This window comes from Euprymna scolopes, chromosome 7 (genome assembly GCF_053919585.1).
Source record: "Euprymna scolopes isolate OS-2025 chromosome 7, ASM5391958v1, whole genome shotgun sequence".
Classification (NCBI taxonomy): domain Eukaryota; kingdom Metazoa; phylum Mollusca; class Cephalopoda; order Sepiida; family Sepiolidae; genus Euprymna; species Euprymna scolopes.
The window spans coordinates 163,200,469-163,222,426 of record NC_136488.1 but is presented as its reverse complement, the minus strand read 5'-3'; the positions used below and the strand labels follow the sequence as shown (position 1 = coordinate 163,222,426).

The 21,958-nt window shown below is 33.2% G+C and overlaps 1 protein-coding gene across 1 annotated transcript in view; it reads left to right on the top strand.

The window, feature by feature from the left end:
* Positions 1-258: 258 nt before the first annotated feature.
* LOC145280253 (uncharacterized) overlaps positions 259-21,958 on the top strand; it is an 85,025-nt gene continuing 63,325 nt past the window's right edge. The window contains exons 1-5 of the mRNA XM_080132027.1: positions 259-298; positions 4,733-4,930; positions 9,299-9,420; positions 12,451-12,556; positions 19,974-20,107. Coding sequence (XP_079988153.1) covers positions 4,870-4,930; positions 9,299-9,420; positions 12,451-12,556; positions 19,974-20,107 — 423 coding nt within the window. The 5' untranslated portion in view covers positions 259-298; positions 4,733-4,869. The remainder of the gene's footprint in view (positions 299-4,732; positions 4,931-9,298; positions 9,421-12,450; positions 12,557-19,973; positions 20,108-21,958) is intronic.

Below are 21,958 nucleotides of genomic sequence, written 5' to 3'. Positions count from 1 at the left end.
AACCCTAACCCTAACCTACTCATCTTTTGGAACTGAACGAGTTACTCTGTTGCCTCTACTGTTCGAATTTAAACTTTAAGATACGTCGAAATCACGTTGAGATATCGGTTCTTGTTAGATCACCAAAGTTAAACAACGTTGAGCTGCTGGCGTCTCTTTTATTATCTATGAATTGTATTCATATTTTATTTTTGAAAATCATATATTTTTTTGTCTTGTTTTGTCATTTAATCCCTTATTTTTCCATTTTATGGTGTTGTGCTATTAGACGACACAGATGTGTCCTCCACAATTTCACGTAAGTAATCGATCACTAATTACTGTACCATTTTGTTGTCCATCGGCCCATCGGTCATTTATATATTTGTTTTCAACCTAATAAATACATTGCAGAATTTTTCTTTTATTGAAATATCAAAGATGATGGCCTTGTGCCTGATTTGTTCAATATGTTTTTTTTTTATATTGTACGTATCCGTTATGGACTGAAGATCTCCGAAAAAAAATTTTTTCATTTAATTTGATTGAGTAGGTTTTTTTTTTGTTTTTTTTTTTGTTTTTGTTTTTTACAGCGGAAAAAACACGTTCTTATGAGAGTGCGTTGAAGTCAGCCATTATGGAATTTGTTGAACACACCACGGGGAGATAACTCCATGTAAAGCGCCGACACTCCCTCCCCATCTTTATTACTAGCTTTTATTTCTAAAACTCGAACCTCTTGCTCAATATCATAACAAATTGTTTTTCGCTGTAAAATAAAAACAAACTACTTGATGAAATTAAATGAAATTTTTTTGCGAAGAACTTCGTTCCATAACGGATACGTACAATATAAACTTTTTTCAATATTTTCATTTTTAATGTCTCGATTAAACTGTACAAGTACCGAAAATACATTTAAAATATACGTTTTGGCCCTTTTGTACTATTCGTCATTGATCTGAAAGACATTATTATATTTCACTCAGAGATTCGTTCATTTTTTTATACGAGAAATTGATACGCTAAAACAAACGCAACTTTAAGCAGTTACTTTTTTCTTTTCTTTTTTTTTTAATTTTTCGATTACTTTTTTTTAAAGAAAACGCAACTCCGAAAAATTGTATTGGTGATAAAATTGTATTGGTAATAAAAACAATTTAATATTTAATATATGCTAGAATTTGGGCTGGTAGCCCATACAATTCTAATAATAAAGATGTAAATTACATATCCATCGCCAGATAAGAGGCTGTCATTATGAGATATTGAGAAGATGCAAGAAGCTGTGATGAGGGTCATTAACATGCTCACACAAGAGGACTTCCATGGGGCCTTTCAGAAGTTGTTAGAACGGTACAACAAGTGCATTACAACTGGAGGAGATTACTTTGAAGGGGAGGGGGCTAGAGTTTCACGTGTGTACTATTGATAAGAGTGCTGATACAAAAATATCTACAAACTTATTGAAGGCACCTCGTATATACGCATGTTCTCTGTAACAAAGGAAACTAAACACACACAGGGGTATTAAAAATATATATAATTTATTTAACAGTTAACAAGTAGGAAGCACTTCTTTATTAGCTATTTTATGCACAATTTAAAAATGAAAGATTTTGTGACATCTTTAATTTAAGACCAGCAGTAAAGAAGACAAGGTGGAAGTTTTTTCTAAATTCATGAGATGGGGATTAATAATTCGTATCATTTGGATTGTTCGGACTACTGTTCTCATTGTGGCTGACAGAATGAGTGTTACATGATAAGGGCTGTCCCCTTTTCATGTAAGTATAAAAATAGAGAGATTAGTTAAAATGAAAATAAAGTGAGAGAAAGCAGAAATCGAACCCTGGACATAAGTTTTAAAGAACAATAGGTTTAAATGGAATGTCCAGTAAATTGTTAATCCTGGTGAAATAAATAATAAACTATTCAATTGTTAGAAATAATGTGGATAATAAAATATGGGTTAAATAAATTAGGTATGTAGGTTGAATTCCTTTGTAAAAACATCAAAGAAAAAATAGGTTATTGGGAAATCATAATGTTCGGGAAACGTGCAAAGTCGCGCATGTTGGTGGCACGTGAATTTTGCTCACGAGGTCGGACATGCATGGATTTCTCAATATAGGAAGTGAGAGAGTTAGTTGGTTGGTCAGAGAGACAGTCAGTGAGAAACTCAGAGACGGTCTGGGAATTCGAACGTCTAGGAAGCAAGACGATCACTTTGAAACTAAAATGTGAAGCTTTGAATTCTTGATGACGAAAATCACGGCCGGTCGTGTGAAGAATAAACTCATCTGTGTTTTTGTAAAACGTCGTCTTGTCTTATGATTCTTACAAAAAGGTAAAGTGAAAATTGTATTATATATCTGTGTTATAAAATGTCATTACATACACGTCTCGACATCTCATGTCTACACAATGTCTGAACAGTGAACACTATCTCATCATTCTAAGAGCTTCTTCTTCCAATCTACACATCTAAGGAATGAACATTTAAAATATAGGAATCGTTATAAACGAACACTCTCTCCGAGTCTTTCAACATCTCTCTTAATAAATCGCTCTAAATCTCTTACAACAACATCTCATTCTCTCTTCTAAGATTGCGCTTATAATAAGACTCTCTCTGAATAAGACCCCTATATATAACATATATATATAACACGAGAACAAGCTATCACTGTAGATGACAGATAGAGTCTAGTTAAAAATTGTGTGTAGATTCCCAGGCACACAGATTCCTGAGTTCGACCAAATACACCTGAAGAAGATTGGAGGTTCCATCGACAGAAACGTTGTAAAAATAACACGACTAAGACAAGAGCAGTAGTTCAAATATTCTAAATAATATGAAGGAGGAAGTTGTCTGACTTCATTTCTTATTTTTTATCAATAGGACACATTCATTCTTGGTGTTATTCGGGATGTTTCCTGATATATGTTAGTAATGCTAAGAATTGTTATATAGTCAGAGCTATGTAACTGTTGTATATGTGTATATCATAGTTGTAATGTTTATAGAATTTCTTTTGTGCGAAATTATATACACTTTGTTAGTTCTTTTTTTTTTGTTATTAAATTCACAACAATGAATCATTTAAATCAAAACAATACAATTTATTTACATTTATCGACTCAAAACAGACATGAGAGAGAGAGAGAGAGAAAGAGAGAGAGAGAATGACATGTGTTTTGATTGGCGATGGGTGTGTGGGCGGTGTTGTGTCTGTGCGAGGGGCGACTCAGAAATGTCACTCACTGCTCGACAGCTCTCGACGCTGTGTTCATCTTTGTGTTGCTTTCTTATGTTGACATTCTTTCAATTTGGAATGTTCATTGTCTTCAGTTGATATTCCAATCCAGGTTTAAATGTAGGACGTCCCATTATTTCAGTTTTAGATAATTTTCCTGGACTCCAACTCTCAATCGAAATGTAGGTTAACGTCTTTTTTGTTTAGATTGTTATTTATTTTTTTTTTTTATCCAAATCATCAACCGGCCGATATCTGGAATGTGCGTGGATGCACATACAGCTGATATTTTCCGATGTTGCTCGGGCCAATATTAAACCGAATAACCTTATGATATCGTCTCTTAATGAAACAATTAAAGATACAGCCTAAAAGTATGTTTTTAATTGCTCTCTTTAATCTGACAATGTTTAAACATACTAAATAGGCACTCAGATCAGTCATGTCTGGCACAAGTGTTACATGATAAGGGCTGTCTCCTTTTCATGTAAGTATAAAAATAGAGATTTAGTTAAAATGAAAATGAAATAGCAATAGACGAAATTCGAACCTCGTAATTTAGGTTTAGAAATAGATTACGTGTGAGAATTTAAAAAAAAAAGGAATGTAAAACAAACGATTGTTTAGAATAGAGATAAAATATTTCAAGAAAAGAATGTGCACTGTCAAGTTTGTTATGAAATTTTAATTGAAAGAATGCAGCTATAAGATAATGTTTTTAACATATTGGAAAAATAGGTTACTGAGTATAGGTTAAAATTCCTTTTGTAGAAAAAGGAAAAGTTTTGGACACGCATGTTCAGAACACGTGAAAGAAGGCACATGTTTTAACATGTGTATGACGTCACGGAAAATAGAAAGTTCTAGGGATAGGGAAAAACTTTAGAGTTAAAAGAAAACAGAAAACTGGGAGAAACTCAGAGAGGGTCTGGGAATTCGAACGTCTAGGAAGCGAGACGATCACTTTGAAACTAAAATGTGAAGCTTTGAATTCTTGGTGAGAAAACCACGGCCGGTCGTGAAGAAATAAATTCATCATGTGTTTGTGATTCTTACAAAAAGGTAAAGTGAAAATTGTATTATATATCTGTGTTATAAAATGTCATTACATACACGTCTCGACATCTCACGTCTACACTAAGACTGTCTGAACACTATCCCCTTCACTCAAAGAGCTTCCCCTTCTTCTTCTTCCATAAACACAATTAAGGAATGAACTTTTAAAATATAGGAATCGTAATAACATGAACAATCTCTCATAACACGAACACGGAACGAACAATCTCTCTAAGTCTCTTACAACAACATCTCTCTTCTCCTTCTTCAACAGCATCACTTATAATAAGACCCTTTAATGAAACAAGATATAACACAAGACCATTCGATAGTTTACGTATTAACATTTTGTAAGCATGTTTACGATGTTGGGTACTTTTATACTTGTACTGTTTATAACTGTCAATCTTTTGGTTTGAATGTCATATTCTTTTTAGCGGAACCACCTATTCCGAAGCAACTTATCAAATTCCAATCAAGCGTCGAAATCAATCAGCCGGGACAAGGCTTCAGCACTGGCATTAAAGAATTTTATGATGGCGAGCACAAGCGAAGTACCATCATCATCACAGAGATGGGCAAAACAACAATCGTCATCCACAATCACGTGACTGGAGAAGTGCTCAACATTAAAGGTAGGAAGAGATTTGGAGAACAAGTTTTACTATTGTAATCTTGACCGAGAAATTAATTTAATTTGGTGAAATTTCTGCGATGAAATATTATGTGTCTTCTTAATATTCTTGGTTGTTGCAATTTTTTTTTACATATTTTCTTTAGATGTCTTTCATTGTAGACGGTAACCTTATGGCAGGTGCTCGTCTGAGCTCCAATCCCTCGTCCCCACTCGCCAATCTTTCACGAGAAACACCAGTCTGGCTGAAACTACTGTCAATAATTTTCCCCACTCTTTATCTGTGCCTAAATCCAAACGTAGATTCCATGAGCAAAGCTTCTTTCTTAGAACTGCACGCCAGTGGAACTCTCTGCCGCTTGCCTGTTTCCCACCTGACTACAACTTGGACGTCCTTAAGTCCAACTCCTGACAAACCGCCCCCTTAAGTAAGACACTCTATCAAAACCCCCAATACTAATGATTACTACAATACTATCTCACTGATTACTGTACACACAATAACCCTTATCCCTGAGTGGCCTTTGGGCCTTGATAAGTGGTGACCCCCATGTAAAAAAAAAAAAAATCAAGATTTATTTTATTTGTGAACCCCTTGAGAAATATTTTATCATCTCTGGGTCCCATATATCTATATATTGATAGGATAGCGTGTGCGCTATTTATTACTTACATCCGAGTGACCGTCGTTTAATTGCTATGGACTTCCATTCCTTGTAATATAGAATGTTATCAAAAATTCTTCATAAGTTTTGGTTTCAGTTTCGATTATAGCTGATGGCACACAAGTCATTTATTTTTTATAAATAATTTTACCAAGAATTCTCCATAAGTTTTGGTTTCGGTTTCGATTATAGCTGTAATCTATTTTTTTAATATATAATTTATCAAGAATTCTTCATAAGTTTTGGATTCAGTTTCGATTCAAGCTGATGCACCCAAATCATACGGATATATTTTTTTTATTTTTGGAATCGCAAATTTACAATACATAAAACTCGACAGAACATTAACTCTGTAATGATATATATGAAATCTGCAAGAATTAAAATATTATATTTAAGCATACTTTACTGCCGGGCTAGCTCAGATAAATACTTTTGCAGTCTTAACAAAAGAGTTACATCAGAACATCTCCATTTACGCTGAACATCTACATAATGCCAACATCAATATATTACATTTGAATGAGTCCCCTGTGGAATTTCCACAAGTCCTGCTAGTTTATATCTAATTTTATTATAAATTTATATTAACAACTACAAAAAATCTTCTCAACTACCGACTGCCATGACAAATAATATCCTAACTGAGAGCACGTCGTTCAAACTCATCAGCTTAACATTCTCAGGCGCTGTGAATTGGAACAAATACATTTAGGACATTGCCAACGCTGCTGCAAAGAAGGTGGGATCCCTTTACTGTGCGAGAAAAATGCTTTTATCTAGGATGTTGGTAACGTTCATGTAATTCCTCTTGTGTTACTTAAATAATTCTAACTAGAAAGATATCAGATATTCATACCAGAGAGACTCCTATATCTGGCTTTCGTTAAGTGTCGCACTTTGTTTACAAAGCCATTCGGCAGAAGTGACGTCATACAAAATTTAGGGTATGGATGACCAACACTGTATATGATGTAGTTTTTTTTTTTAACAAATATAAAAATAAAAGTTTTATTCAAAAAGTTTTTTTTTTGACAAATATAAAAATAAAAGTTTTATTCAAACAGTTTTTTTTTTGACAAATATAAAAATAAAAGTTTTATTCAAACAGTTTTTTTTTTAACAAATATAAAAATAAAAGTTTTATTCAAACAGTTTTTTTTTTGACAAATATAAAAATAAAAGTTTTATTCAAACAGTTTTTTTTTTGACAAATATAAAAATAAAAGTTTTATTCAAACAGTTCTTTTTAACAAATATAAAAATAAAAGTTTTATTCAAACAGTTCTTTTTAACAAATATAAAAATAAAAGTTTTATTCAAACAGTTTTTTTTTAACAAATATAAAAATAAAAGTTTTATTCAAACAGTTTTTATTTTACCTTTTATAACAAAATGATAACCTTTCTAATAAAGATATATGAACTGTTTTTTTTTATCAAACATCAGAGGTGTTGGTAATTTTGCATGAAGCTTTCTCTCTCATGACAGATTCTTTGTGTTAAGAATAAGTAGGTTTGAAAACGCTTTCTAAAGATCCTGTCAAACTCGCATGACGGCTATCGAACTGGACTCACTATCTTTAGGTTTTGGTTTCGATCTCAGCTTGATTATTATCTTTTTTTTTACTTACAAGAAGTAAACTGTTTAGACAAAATCATATTCACATGCACATGTTTCAGTTTCGTTCCGTTTTTTTATTTTGTTACTTCATATATTTTTTTAAAGGAGTTTAACGTTACGTTTAATACCGACGGTATTTCTGTTTATGATAAATAAGAAATCTGCATTAATTAAAATATCATATTTATGCATATATTACAACGGAGCAACGCCGGGTGGCCTGCTAGTATGGAATAAAATTCGTCAAACTCTGTTCACAGAAAGGGTTTATATACAATCTGTCCTTCTATTCAGGAAAGTCAGAAAAAGATCAAAGGGAGTTTTTTTTTTTTTTTTTTTTTACATGGGGGTCACCACTTATCAAGGTCCGAAGGCCACTCAGGGATAAGGGTTATTGCATGTACAGTAATCAATGAGATAGTATTGTAGTAATCATTAGTATTGGGGGTTTTGATAGAGTGTCTTACTTAAGGGGGCGGTTTATCAGGAGTTTGTTTATGTTAGACTTGAAGACGTCCAAGTTGTAGTCAGGTGGGAAACAGGCAAGCGGCAGAGAGTTCCACTGGCGTGCAGTTCTAAGAAAGAAGCTTTGCTTATGGAATCTACATTTGGATTTAGGCATAGATAAAGAGTGGGGAAAGTATTGACAGTAGTTTCAGCCAGACTGGTGTTTCTCGTGAAAGATTGGTGAGGGGGGACGAGGGATTGGAGCTTAGACGAGCACTTGCCATGGAAATAGCGATAAAACAAAGACAGGTTTGCGACGTCTCTTCTGTGGGAGAGAGGTTTCAGGGAAGAGAAAAGGGCATGCCCTACTAAACCACGAAATCTATTTTGTACTCTGTCAAGGCAGGATAGGCTTTTTTTAGCAGCTCCTTCCCAGCAGTACCCCATCCTTGGACGTACTTGGCTTTTATACAGATAGAGAATTGCATTAGTAGTGAGATATCTTCTGGAGCGGTAGAAGGATCCCACCATTTTCCTAGCGTCCCTGGCAACAGATTTGATGTATGTGTTCCATTTCAGATCAAGTATGATTTGCTAAAAAAAAATTGTGTCTACAATGATTGTTGGCAACCTTGGTAACGAAAAGAAGGCGTCAAAAATATGGCTGACACAGCGTTATTGTAAACTTCCTCCTCAACATATTTTGTTGATATGACAGTCAACGTGTTATAGTGGTGAATCTGAAATAACAGAAATATTTATCTAAATATTAATTTACGTGTCTGTACGTCCAGTGTCACAAAAAAAACATCATAATCGCAAACATTAAGGAGAAATGAATAACCTCCCTTTATAGTCACTCTTTATCTGTTAAAAATCATTAAAACCATTTCCTCTCCAAAAATCCCCCCCCCCCAAAAAAAAACATGGCTATCTGTTTACGGTTTCAAAATAGAAAATATTTCAAAAATAGAGAGAGAAAGAAATAGATAGATAGATAGATAGATAGATAGATAGATAGATAGATAGATAGTGTGTGTGTGTGGATTTAGGTAGCATGTTTTCATTTAAACACACATTATAATATAGTATCTACCGCTTTTTTCTTTTAAAGTATATTCTACTTTTCGTATAATCATTATTTTCCATGAAATTGCTGTGTATAGAATCTGTTGGTATCTTTTTGTTCCATTTTTTTTTTTGAGTAAATTCCACTAGCTATTTTATTTTTCAATTTTTTAAAAAGTCATGTTCAGCGGAGACTAAGTGTATTTTTAATCATTGTTTCTTTTTAAAATTAAAAAAAAAATGTGCAAGTGAATGGACTTTATAATTTATATAAAAAATTATTACAAAACAAAACAAAAGAAAACAAAAGAAACAATGCGTTGAATGTTCTTTGAACGAATCTAAATGTTTAAATTAATTTTTTTAAGCTTTAAAAAGTTAAAAAAAAAAGAATTTGCTAAAAAATTGTTTTAAATTCATTGTTATTTGTTTTATTTTATTTTTTATTTATAACGTGTCTTAAAAATTTTCAACTATGATGGAACTTCCACGGGTGCTACTCGTTTTGATTATTTATTTTACTCATATTGATTGCAACTTATCCTTATTTTTTTTCGTTGTTTCAGAATCAATCAGCCACAAACTTCCGGTTTACACATGCACAGTTGAGCAACTTGCACAAGATATGGTTCTTTCAAGCTTCTTTAATCCGTCATGGTTGCTCAGACAAGCCACCAAATCAAAAGAGGTGAAATACCAATTCAAATTTGCTATTTTCTTTCAAGCACGAATGTGCCCTTCCTGTAAAAAAACAAGGCAGAAAAAATTATGCTTCTCCAGTGTTCATATTAATGTCCATATTCATATAAAACTTGAACTAGTATGACATAATCATGTTCACACACCTGTTCTCGTTAGATCATCGAAGTTTAGCAATGTTGAGCCTGGTCAATACCAGATGAGTGACTAATTTGGTAATACCAGGCGCTATATGTAGGAGGACATTTACACCTCCCTGTAAGAGTTGCAAAAACCTAATGTTGTCATCTAACGGGGATATGCATGCAACTGGGGACTGCTTATGAATTTCATACTCCCATGGAATTTTCTCCTCTGGAGGAAGCCGACTAAACCCACATAGGGTTAGTGCCGTTTCCAAAACTAAAAGAATACCCGTCCCAGAACAGGTAAAATTAATTCACAGATCAGTTTTTCACCATTTTTATATGATATAAAAAATCAATGATACTAAACCTTATGTCTAGAATGCTTATTCAAATTTTGATCCGAATCCATTTTCATTTTGATTTTTAGAAAATGTTTAAAAAAGGCATAAGCAGTCTTAAGAAGAAATAAAAGATCAGGGATTCTTTTCTAAATTGGTGCTAGTGACTATGGATCAGATTTAATGCTCTAAAAACGTCACTTACCAGTAACCTTTTTATCAGTGAATGAATGATTTATTTATTTTAGCTAGTTTAAGGAGAAAAGGAAGAGGAAGAATAAGAAGATTGAGTAAAGAGGATGAGGAGGGTAAAGGGAAGGCTACATCTGTGTCGGTTGGCATAGTATATATTAAAGGTATTTAGTTTCCTTGGGGAGATTTAGGTGTTAGGTTTTGGTCAAATTTTATTTGTGGTGACCTTTTATTTGCTGGGTTTTAATGAATATTTTTGATGGGAGTGTGTACGGAGGGGAGGGGGTGGACAACTCACATTAAAGCGATTCCGATTCCAGGAAATAAAAACATGCAAGAATCTAGAATTTTGAATTACTCGGAGGACTTATAATTTAAGTGACTTAAAAAGGTAGGTCTAATTATGAAATGGATTAATGCACACGGAAGGAATGAAAAACGTTAATTTAATTTAATTTGGGGCGAATTGTTCATTGATTAGAGTTTAATTCTGATATTAATGAGAGGGGTTATTGAGTTTTTATTAGTGTGAGAATCTGTTAAAGTAATCTAATGTGCTGAGATGAAGTCTGATCGTTACGTTTGTCAGAGTAGTGTAATCTGGTTTAATTTAATTTATTTCAAAGCGTACATATTACTGTTTGGGGACGATTTTTAAATGAATGGGTTCTGCTATGTGTGTGTGTGTGTGTGTGTGTGTGTGTGTGTGTGTGTGTGTGTGTGTGTGTGTGTGTGTGTGTGTGTGTGTGTGTGTGTGTGTGAATATAGATATATAGATTGTTATATAGATAGATCTAACTGCTTCTATACCAACTTGTACTTAACCCTGCATGTACATCAAATTCCCCTATGAGCAGCAGATTAAGCCTAGATATATAATAACCTTTAGTTCGACATCCACTCTAATCCAACTAATAGCATTTGAGAATTTATTTCCTTCATTCTTTATCATTCAACATTATAATTAAAACACCTTTAAAAACTTCACTACAGGAAAAAAATATATATTAATTTCTATAAATTAACTACAAAAGAAATTTATCGACAAAAAGTACATAAAAAGCTGCTTTTCATTTAATTTATTCCAGCATGTTGCCTGAATGAATATCGAGTTATTTAAAGGAGTTTTCAACGGATTCCACCACACTGAAAATAGTGGATTACCAAAAATACATGACTTATATTTTACTTTCCAGCTTGGAATATGCTCTTAAAAAGAATGCAATTCATTTTGGAATATACAGAGCATATGAAGTATTCATCGGATTCTACAACCATTCCTGTATATTCATTATTTCAATTTTGAGTCTCCTTTATACACTATCATTTGAAAATATTTGAAAATATTTGAAAATACATCATTTGAAATCCAAAATTAAAATCCTGCAAGAACTTTCTTGTCAACCTAATATATATATAAGCATCCTCTATTCTTTGATTGAGCACTTGTAAATGCTATCGTCTGCTACTACTTAGCGTAATGCAAAGCTCTTCGTAAATAAGCAAATTGAATAAAGTAAATGTTTATATAAAGACTGTGTCAATATCATTTACAAGTGCCTATCCCGTATCTTACTAGTAAGAGATGTCGGTTATCAACTAGATATTGTTGTTCGCCTTCTTGGCTTGGTATAGGTGCTAGTCTAGCTGAACTAAAGAGCTGTGCTATAGCAAACCAGTTTATCTGTAGATGACATTATATATATATATATATATATATTTCTGTAGAAATATATTTTCTTATAATATATCTCAATCCTTATTTAAGAAGCTCAATGTAATTACAGAGCAATATAGAGAATAAATGACAAAAAGTTATATTCCAAAATTCATGATGTTGACCATCTTATAACTTATTCCTTTAATTCAGTTGATTTAAGTCAACTGAATTAAAGGAATAAATTATTATATTGACTAAAGTCAACTGAATTAAAGGAATAAATTATAAGATGGTCAACATGATGAATTTTGGAATATAACTTTCTGTCATTTATTCTCTCTCTTTCTCTATATGTATACATATATATATATACATGTGTGTGTGTGTGTGTGTGTGTGTGTGTGTGTGTGTGTGTGTGTGTGTACAAGTAAATACTCATTGGTCTTTATTATGGAGTGGATGTTACTTACATTTTTATAATCTTAACATTCTTCCAGTATAATACGGTTTCCCTCCCAATGCAAGGGAAGTAACTACGGCTTTCTTTTCCTCCAATAAATCTTGTGTTAATAAAAATGATTAAAGATTACGAAGATAAAGTAAATGTAATCAATTCTTGCTAAAATAATGAAAAAAAGAAAAAGGTTTTCAAATCAATATTTTAAAGTTTATTTAACATATTTTTATTTACATATTGTCAGGTTTATATGCCACACGCAAAACCGATTCGAGGGATCCCAGTCAATCATTGGAAAGCTGATGTGCTTATAAATGGGGCCAACTTTACAGTCGATTATTTCTATTCCGGTGAGTTATGTTTGCGATTAATATTATTTTAACATCAATATTACAGTGACAAAACAATCACGATGATAAATGTTGCTGATTTGGCTCTATTATTGTTGTTGTTGTTGTTGTTGTTGTTGTTGTTGTTGTTGTTGTTGTTAGTAGTAGTAGTAGTAGTAGTAGTAGTAGTAGTAGTAGTGTGTGTGTGTGTGTGTGTGTGTGTGTGTGTGTGTGACCTGTTTTCTGACAGGTGTTCCAACCGCAGCAGCTGTAAGGGTCAAATACCTGACTTTTCACCACCGGTAACATCAGTTTTGACAGCTCCACCTCAAATCATTCAGTGTGTTTTGGTTACTGACTGTCGTGTGTGTGTGTGTGTGTGTGTGTGTGTGTGTGTGTGTGTGTGTGTGTGTGCATGTGTGCACAGCTTCAACATGCGACACTCACTAGGAGTTCTCATAAAGGTCATCATCAAAGATTACTCACTGACAACAATCACCAGATTTCCAGTACTCTCCACTTCTTTCAATTACCTTTGCAAACGAATTTGCATCATCACAACAGCCGTTTATCATTGACTTGGAATTTGAGTAGTAATAAGTTTGCCTAATGTCTCAGCTCTCTTTGCACTTATCCAGTGGAAGTTTAGCTAGTGCCTTTTTTTTCTTCGTCTTTCCATCCTCCTTGATGTTTTGGTGTGATGCCTGTCGATATAAACACTACAGTTTGAAAATATATAACTTATTACAAAAGAAACTACTGAAAATATATATATTATCTATATATGTATAAAGGTGAAATTTTCTGTCTGTGTGCGTGTCTCTGTGTGTACATTTCCCTACCAAACTACTCTGTCAATTTTCAGTTTGCAGACTCGAGATTTGACATAAGGAGTATTGAAATTTGGAGAAATGTTTTTAATCGGTTTTTGGCCATAAATTTGACTGTCAAGAGGCCAAAGTTCAACGATTTGACCTTTGAAAACTCTACCAAACTCCCCCGCCAATTTTTGGTCTAAACACTTGAAATTTTAAATGTAGGTTACTTGGACATGGATAAAACTTTTTAATTTGATTTGAGCCCCAAAACAATAAATGATAAGGGGTCAAAATAGGGGTCAAAGTTAAAAAAAATTGACCTCTACGGTCTCTACAAAATTACTCAGCCAATTTCTGGTCTAAACATTTGAAATTTTGCATGAAGTGTATTCAGACAGAGGGCAAGCTTTTTAATCGGTTTTTGGCCGAAAATTTGGCTGCCAAGAGATCAAAGTTAAAACAAATTGACCTTAACAAACTATTCAGCCATTTTTGGGTCTAAATATTTGAAATTTTACATAAAGGGTATTCAGACATGCAGTAAGCTTTTTAATCAGTTTTGGGGCGAATATTTGTCTGGCAAGAGGTCAAAGTTGAAAGAGTTGATTCTTGCAGACTCTACCTAACTTCTCGAATTTTGGGTCTAGACATTTGAAATTTTAGATGTAGGTTACCTGGACATGAGTCAAACCTTTTAATTTATATAAACATATTCACATAAAGTTATAAACAGTGCATAGAGCCTGAGCAAAGCCGGACTGAACTGCTAGTTAAAAAATAAACTAGTGAAAATATATACCATATTAAAAAATTAAACTAATGAAAATATATACCATATTAAAAAATTAAATCAATGAAATTATATACCATATCAAAAAATTAAACCAATGAAAATACATACCATATTAAAAAATTAAACCAATGAAAATATATACCATATTAAAAAATTAAACCAATGAATATATATACCATATTAAAAAATTAAATCAATGAAATTATATACCATATTAAAAAATTAAACCAATGAAAATACATACCATATTAAAAAATTAAACCAATGAAAAGATATACCATATTAAAAAATTAAACCAATGAAAATATATACCATATTAAAAAATTAAACCAATGAAAATATATACCATATTAAAAAATTAAACCAATGAAAATACAAAATTTGAGTAAATAATAAAACCGTTGTGAATATATATATATATTAAAATAATTAAAGTAATATAAAAATGCACCTTATTAAAAATAAACTAGTGAAATATATACCTTATTTAAAAGTAAACCAAGGAAGATGTAGATATTAATTAAACAAACCAATTAAAATATCTGCCTTAAAAAATTAAACTAATAGGAATGAATACCTTATAAAAATGTAACTCAATGAAAATATATAGTTTATTATAAATATAAACCAATTAAAATATTGCCTTATTAAAGAATTAAACCAGCAGAAATATATCCGTTAATAAAAATGAAAGTAATGAAAATATATACTTTATTAAAAATTAAACCAATAAAAATAATATATCTTATAAAAATATATGTTAGTACAGAATTAAACCAATGAAAATATCAAACCACTATAAATATATACCTTATTTAAAAATTCAATTAATGAAAATATATTAAAACATCAACCTATTAAAAAGTTACCTTATTAAAAACATTAAAACAGTAAAGATATGTGCCCGATATAAAATTAAGACAATATATATACCTTATTAAAAATTTGTTCAATATATTGGATAATAAAAACACAAACGAATTATATACCTTATTAAAAATTTAACCAATAAAATATATATTTGATAGACTACTCAAACCAATGAAAATACAGGGTGTCCCAAAAGAAGCTGATGGTTAAAAACAATTCACAACTTTCTTAATTTTTTATATTTTTCTTTTATTTTTTCAGACTATCGAGAGTAACCTTTCCAAGGTCATCATGAGTCGTTACACTACTGAGGAGTGTATATTTATTGTAAAGTCGTATTTTCGGTTGAATGAGTCAATATCAGAAACTTTACTGGTTACTTTTAATGCATCTAAAACCAAGATCCTATCTTTACATCATCAACGCTCTGATCCCCATCTGGCATCAATTGAAATGGATGGCTCTCATCTTGGAGAGGCTCCATGTTTTAGCAAGCTTCTGGGATTGACCTTTACTCCTGATTTGAAATGGAACACGTACATCAAATCTGTTGCCAAGGTCGCCAGAAAAATGTTGGGATTCTTCTACCGCTCCAGTAGATATCTCACTGCTGATGCAATTCTCTACCTATATAAAAGTCACATACGTCCAAGGATGGAGTACTGCTGCCATATCTGGGCAGGAGCTACTAAAAACAGCCTATCCTGCCTTGAAGAGTGCAAAATACTTTGTAGCCTAGTGAGGGATGCCCTTTTCTCTACCCTGCAACCTCTCTCCCACAGGAGAGACGTTGCGAGCCTGTCTTTGTTTTATCGTTATTTCCATGGGAAGTGGTCGTCTGAGCTTCAATCTCTGGTCCCCCCTTGCTAATCTTTCATGAAAAACATCCGTCTAGCTGAAATCACTGTCAATAATTTTCCCCACTCTTTATCTGTGCCTAAATAAAAACGTAAATTCCATGAGCAAAGCTTCTTTCTTAGAAGTGCACGCTTGTGGAACTTTGTTCTGTTTGCCTGTTTCCCACCTGACTACAACTTGGATGTCTTCAAGTCCAACATAAACAAACTCCTGATAAACCGCCCCCTTAAGTAAGACACGTTATCAAATCTCCATTATTAACGATTACTACGATATTGTCCCATTGATTACTGTACACACAATAACCCTTATCCCCGAGTTGCCTCTGGGCCTTGATAAGTGGTGACTTCCATGTAAAAAAAAAAAACCTCAAAGAGAATTTCAACACAAGAAATTCCCCTAGTCCCAATGCAATAAAAGCTATGGTGGCTCGATTTCATGAGCAAGGGTCTGTATGTGACCTCCCTAAATCTGGTAGACACCGTACGGCAAGAAGTGATGAGAATCGTCAGAGATTAGCAGAGATTGTGGCCGAAGATCCATCCACATCAGTAAGAAGGAGATCGTAAAATTGGGGTCTCTCGATCATCTCTTCACAGAATGCTTCACAAAGAGGGCAAATTTCCATATAAAATTCAATTTGTGCAAGAGCTTTATCCAAACGATCCAGAAAAAAGGCTGGGATTCGCCATGCAATTCCAAGATTTGGCCAATGGGGATCCAAACTTTCTCAAAAACCTCATTATGTCCGACGAGGCCCATTTTCATCTGAATGGGTTCATAAATAAGCAAAATTGCAGGATTTGGGGATCAGAAAATCCCCACGCAACAGCACAACGGCAATTACACCCTCAAAAATGTACAGTATGGTGTGGAGTAACGGCGGATGAAGTAATCGAAATTGGTGGACATTTGAGTAACATCATTTTTCATAACTAAAATTAAACCTTGTGGAAAACATACCCTTGATTAAGTTGTGTAAATAAAATTAGAATAAGTACACTATATATCTCAGAAGATCACGGAGAGGCTCATCTACCTACGCATGAAAATTGGTAAGCATAATTGAAATATTAGGGAAGTTAATCAAATTTAAAATCCGTCAGCTTCTTTTGGGACCCCCCTGTATATATCTTATTAACAAATAAAACCAATAAAAAAATATAAGGAAGGCCCTTACCAAATTTCAGCCAGTAGTTTCTAAGAAAAAAGTGGAACGGACAAAGAGAAAGATAATATAGATTTTCACAAGCAACTGAGGGGTTTAATTTGGGAAATATGGCTGAACTTATGTATTATTTCGCCTGTTCGAACAACTCTTCTAATCTAGAGAGCTATTCTCACAACATTTCGGCCGATGTAACCTCCAACCTTCTTCAGGTATATTTTGACAATGACTCTTATTGATGAATGGTGGAAAGATTTTTTTCCCCCTGATGGATCTTAATCTTCATTGGATACAAAATGTGTGATGAGTGACGTCACCAGCAAAGATGTTAAATATCTTTCATTTACAAGCTTAAAGCTGATTGGTGCAGGTACGCACCTTACCTCCCAGCTTGCCCAATCATACGTCATTTCTCAGGCGAGTTGAGCACGTGACGAAGTAAATAAAAAGGTTTAACCCAGACATTTATCTCTCTTTTTCTCTCTTCCGTACTTGAACCCAGAACTGACAGCATGGATGCAACAGTGCCTCATCGGGGGCCTGTTGGTACTAAAAAGATGACTAAAATCCATCGCAACATACACACACACACATACACGCGCGTGCGTACAACATTTAAACATTCTGTCAATTTCTTTCTAATGGAGACCAACACAAAATCCATCTTAAAAAACTTGTTTTCCAGGAGTGTGTGGGTGTGCTGAAGATGAATATCGCGTTTAAAATTAGGGCCGGTAACTAGTTTACACGATACTGAAAATATACTTACTTTTATGAATTTTAAATGCGATATTCGTTTTCAGCACACCCGATAAACTCTAGCAAACAAGTTTTTTTAAGGTAGGTTTTGTGTTGGTCTACCAGGTCGCAATTACTTATTCATGGCTTTGGTAATTAAAAGTTTAATAACTTTTGATTAAGAAAATATAATTCATATAATTGAGCGGAGAAGTTTTGATACGATATTTCAGACTCATGCGATGCATGGAACTAAAACTGTCGACATCAGAACTCTTCTATATCTCGACTAAAGACTTTTCCTTTGCTCTACAAGAGCTTTTTATATTCAAGAACTTTCTATTCCTTCTATTGCTGTAATCCTCTATTCCGAAACACATATAAAATATCTCCTGCTGCTTCCCAACACCCAACCTCCTCATGTTACGAACGGCTTTCAGAATAGACACCTGCAACTCCTCATACTCCGGCTATTGGAATGTCAAGAACGAGCAGAGAGAGGTGGTTTAGGGTTAGGGTATTGAGTAAAATAAATAGCAGCGAGGGGAAAAAGAAAAAAAAAAGAGAGGCAGTAGGCATGTCGGACGAAGAGAGGGGGAAAAAACAAAAAAAACATCCATTTAGCCGTCAAAGCTGTAGTAATGTTCACTGGTTACTTACGGGGCTCTGCAACCAAAAATAGTTTGTCTCAAAGTTTCGGCATTGAAATAACGTCTTGTTTTTTCTATTTAAAGCAAATAATGACGTTTTAATGAAATGAGGTCAATCCGTTACATTGTTTTAATCTCTCTCTTTCTTTTTCTCTCTCTCTCTTTTCCGATACGATGATTTAATCTCTCTCTCACTGTCTATTTCTCTCTCTCTCTCTCTCTCTCTCTCTCTCTCTCTTTCCTTTTGGTACAGTTTTCGACTGTAAACAAAACAGATATAACTGTCGCTCTGTCTCTTGATCTGACTCTATCCCTGTCTATCTCTCTTCCTCTCACTTTCTTTCCCTCCCCTAAACCCATTTACAGAAAGCGAGAGTTTGACTATCTGTCTGTCTCTCACTCTCGTTCTCTCTGTCTCTTTCTCTCTCTCTCTCTCTCTCTCTCTCTCTCTCTCTCATTTCGGTACAGTTTTCAAATGTAAACAAAACAGATATAACTGTGGCACTGTCTCTTGATCTGACTATCGATCTATCTCTCCCTCTAAACACATTTAGAAAGAGCAAGAGAGAGAGAGACAGAGAGAGAAAGAGAGAGTGATGGAGAGGAAAAGGTAGCGAGAAGCAAATAACTCAGTAATCGCTTTATTTAATGTAAAACTCTGGCCTCCTGTATCGCTAGTTGCCATATTAGATAACAGTTTGTGTGCATGTTCTTTAAGTCTATACAATTGTATTCTGGAATAAGGGATCGGTCTGACCTAAGCTAATTAGAATAGCAGGAATGTTGTAAGGGAGAAGTTATTATTTTTCAAATCAACGGACGGGAATTTAACAAGTGGGTTAATGAATCAGTTAAGAAGTGTGTAACCACAATATCCATGCCATGTGTATAAATCGCTGTAGTGTTTATAGAGATCCGTAGGAGGACTTCAGCAATAGGGGGGAAAATCGGGACTACTTTCTCTGTAGGTTAATGCGATAGTGCTGGTGTAGCTTCTTGGATGGAATCTAGGATTTTATTTGAACACCTGGTTTTGTAAGAAAACTCTTTATAAAGTTACATAAGATAGTGACTAATAGAAATTTGTATGTGGCATCTGTTGTTGTAAACTTATGGTATTTTGGTCCAGAGAGGAAAAAACTGCAACGTTTTTATCATATATTTTGCGTTTCTTTTCAGAGATTATCAAACCCGTAATGCTATTTGTAGTAATTAAAATTTTAAATGATTTAAAAAATGTGTTTGTTATCAAAATGGACAGAGATTTCAAGAATGTTGGTTTACCCCTGACCAAAATAGAGCAATATCAAAATAAAAGAGTGTTCTTTTGTTTGTTTGTTTTTGAATTGTAGTTTTTAATTGATTATAAAGAAATTTTTAATTGATTATAAAGAAATATGTATTAATACATTCCAATTTAGTTCTCTTTTTAACAACACTTCTTGTTTTTCTTTTTTAAAAATCGTTTCTTTTTTAATCTTTTTTAAAACCGTTTCTTTCTTTATCTCTTTTTTTCACCTCCTTTTCCTTTCTGCAAAAACAGATGCAAAAGTTTGGCTAAACAAATACAAGCTGTACCAAGTTCCAGTTCAAGTGCAAGTAATGGGTGCTTCCTCCAAAATCGTTTACGATTATTATGATTTTCTGGATGATATTCCTGACGAAAGTGTTTTTCAAGTAAGTTCTGATTCTTGATAGTACACACATGAAACTCAAGTCCCATTCGAAGTAATCTCCTCCGGCTCTAATGTACCATTCCAACAACTTCTGGAAGATCTACTGAAGTCCTCTTGTATGTGACCCTCATCACAACCTCTTTCATCTCCTTAATTTTCTCATAACGACAATCTCTAAAGCTTTCCTTGAACTTAGGGAATCACCAAAAGTCATTGGGAGCAAGGTCTGAGCTATAGGGAGGGTAAAGAACTATCTGAGCCACATTTGACTCCATTCGCTAAGCCTTTACTTCCATGCCACTAAACAATTGCCATAAGAATGAAAGGAATTAATAACCAATAAACGCCCAATTGGGGAACAGACAGTAGATAATCCAAAGTGGTTGAACATATATATATTGTTTTTGTTATAATACAAAATAAAAAATGTAGTTTATAGCTGCACAGTATCAAAAACCCCAAATTTAAATGAGGTTAACAGCAAGGGAATCACCAAAAGTCACCAGGAGCAAGATCTGGACTATAGGGAGGGTAAGGAACGGGTTTGACTCCATTAGCCAAGCCTTTACCTCCATGCCACTAAACAATTGAAAGGAATTAATAACCAATAAATGCACAATTCGGGAGCAGACATTAGATAATCCAGAGTGGTTGAACATATGTATATATATACGTCAGAGTGGTGACGGAAATGTGAGTGACAAAGACTTTTACAACTGAGGTATCAAAAGATGCTGGCAAAAGTGCATTGAGAATGGTGGTGACCATGTAGAAAAATAAATTCTGGAGCACAAAGCTTGATCGTTTGATTGGTACCCTCCTGTCTTTGTAGCTCTTCAACTTTTTGAGTTAAAAAAATAATGAGGCTTTGTCTTTGGAATGACACTCGTATATATATCTATATATTTTTTAAGGGGATTAGAACGAGAGTCTAAAGATCAGAGTTTATTTTAATGTATTAGTAAATGCATTAATACAATTAAAAGAAAACAGTTCTCGTTCTAATGCAGATATATAATAAGCGCGATAGGCATAGATATCCTAGAGCTATTTTGATATTGAGTAAAATGATTGATAATTTATAATTAACATTAAAAATTAAAAAATTAAAAATCAGTAAATTGTACGATCGTTTCGGAAACGATGTTTTTATTGAGAAAGTTTCTTTGTGAAACCGATTTTTAATTTTTTCATTTTTAATTTTAATTATAAATTATCAATTATTTTACTCAATATATATGCATGTATATATATATATGTGTGTATGTATATGTATATATATATATCTATATCTATCTACCTATCTCTGGTCCTGGATATGACCTTAAACTATATCCAGGCTTTGGGGAGTGTGGAGCCACCCTTTAATTACCATTGCTCCCAGGTCCACTCTGACCCAGAGTGGTAGTACCTGTTAGGGTTCCAACTATGGGTTAAATAGAAACCGACTTGAAAACAACAAATATATTCTATTAAAAATTTTTTCTTCAAAATTTTTGGATTCAGCATTAAATAATCCGAAAAGGGTTGATATGCCGTAAAACAAAAACAACAAACCAACCTACCTATCTCTCTCTCTCTCTCTCTCTCTCTCTCTCTCTCTCTCTCTCTCTCTCTCTACATATATATATATATATATATATATATATATATATATATATATATATATATATACTCACATAGATTCAAGGAAAATTAACTGGAAAACTCCAGTTAATATTAATGGAATGAACAGTATTGGAATATTGATGTTTCTACTACTGTTACTAGTAGTAGTAATAATAATAATAATAATAATAATTAATAATAATTAATAATAATAATAACTAGCAGGATTTGTGGAAATTTCACA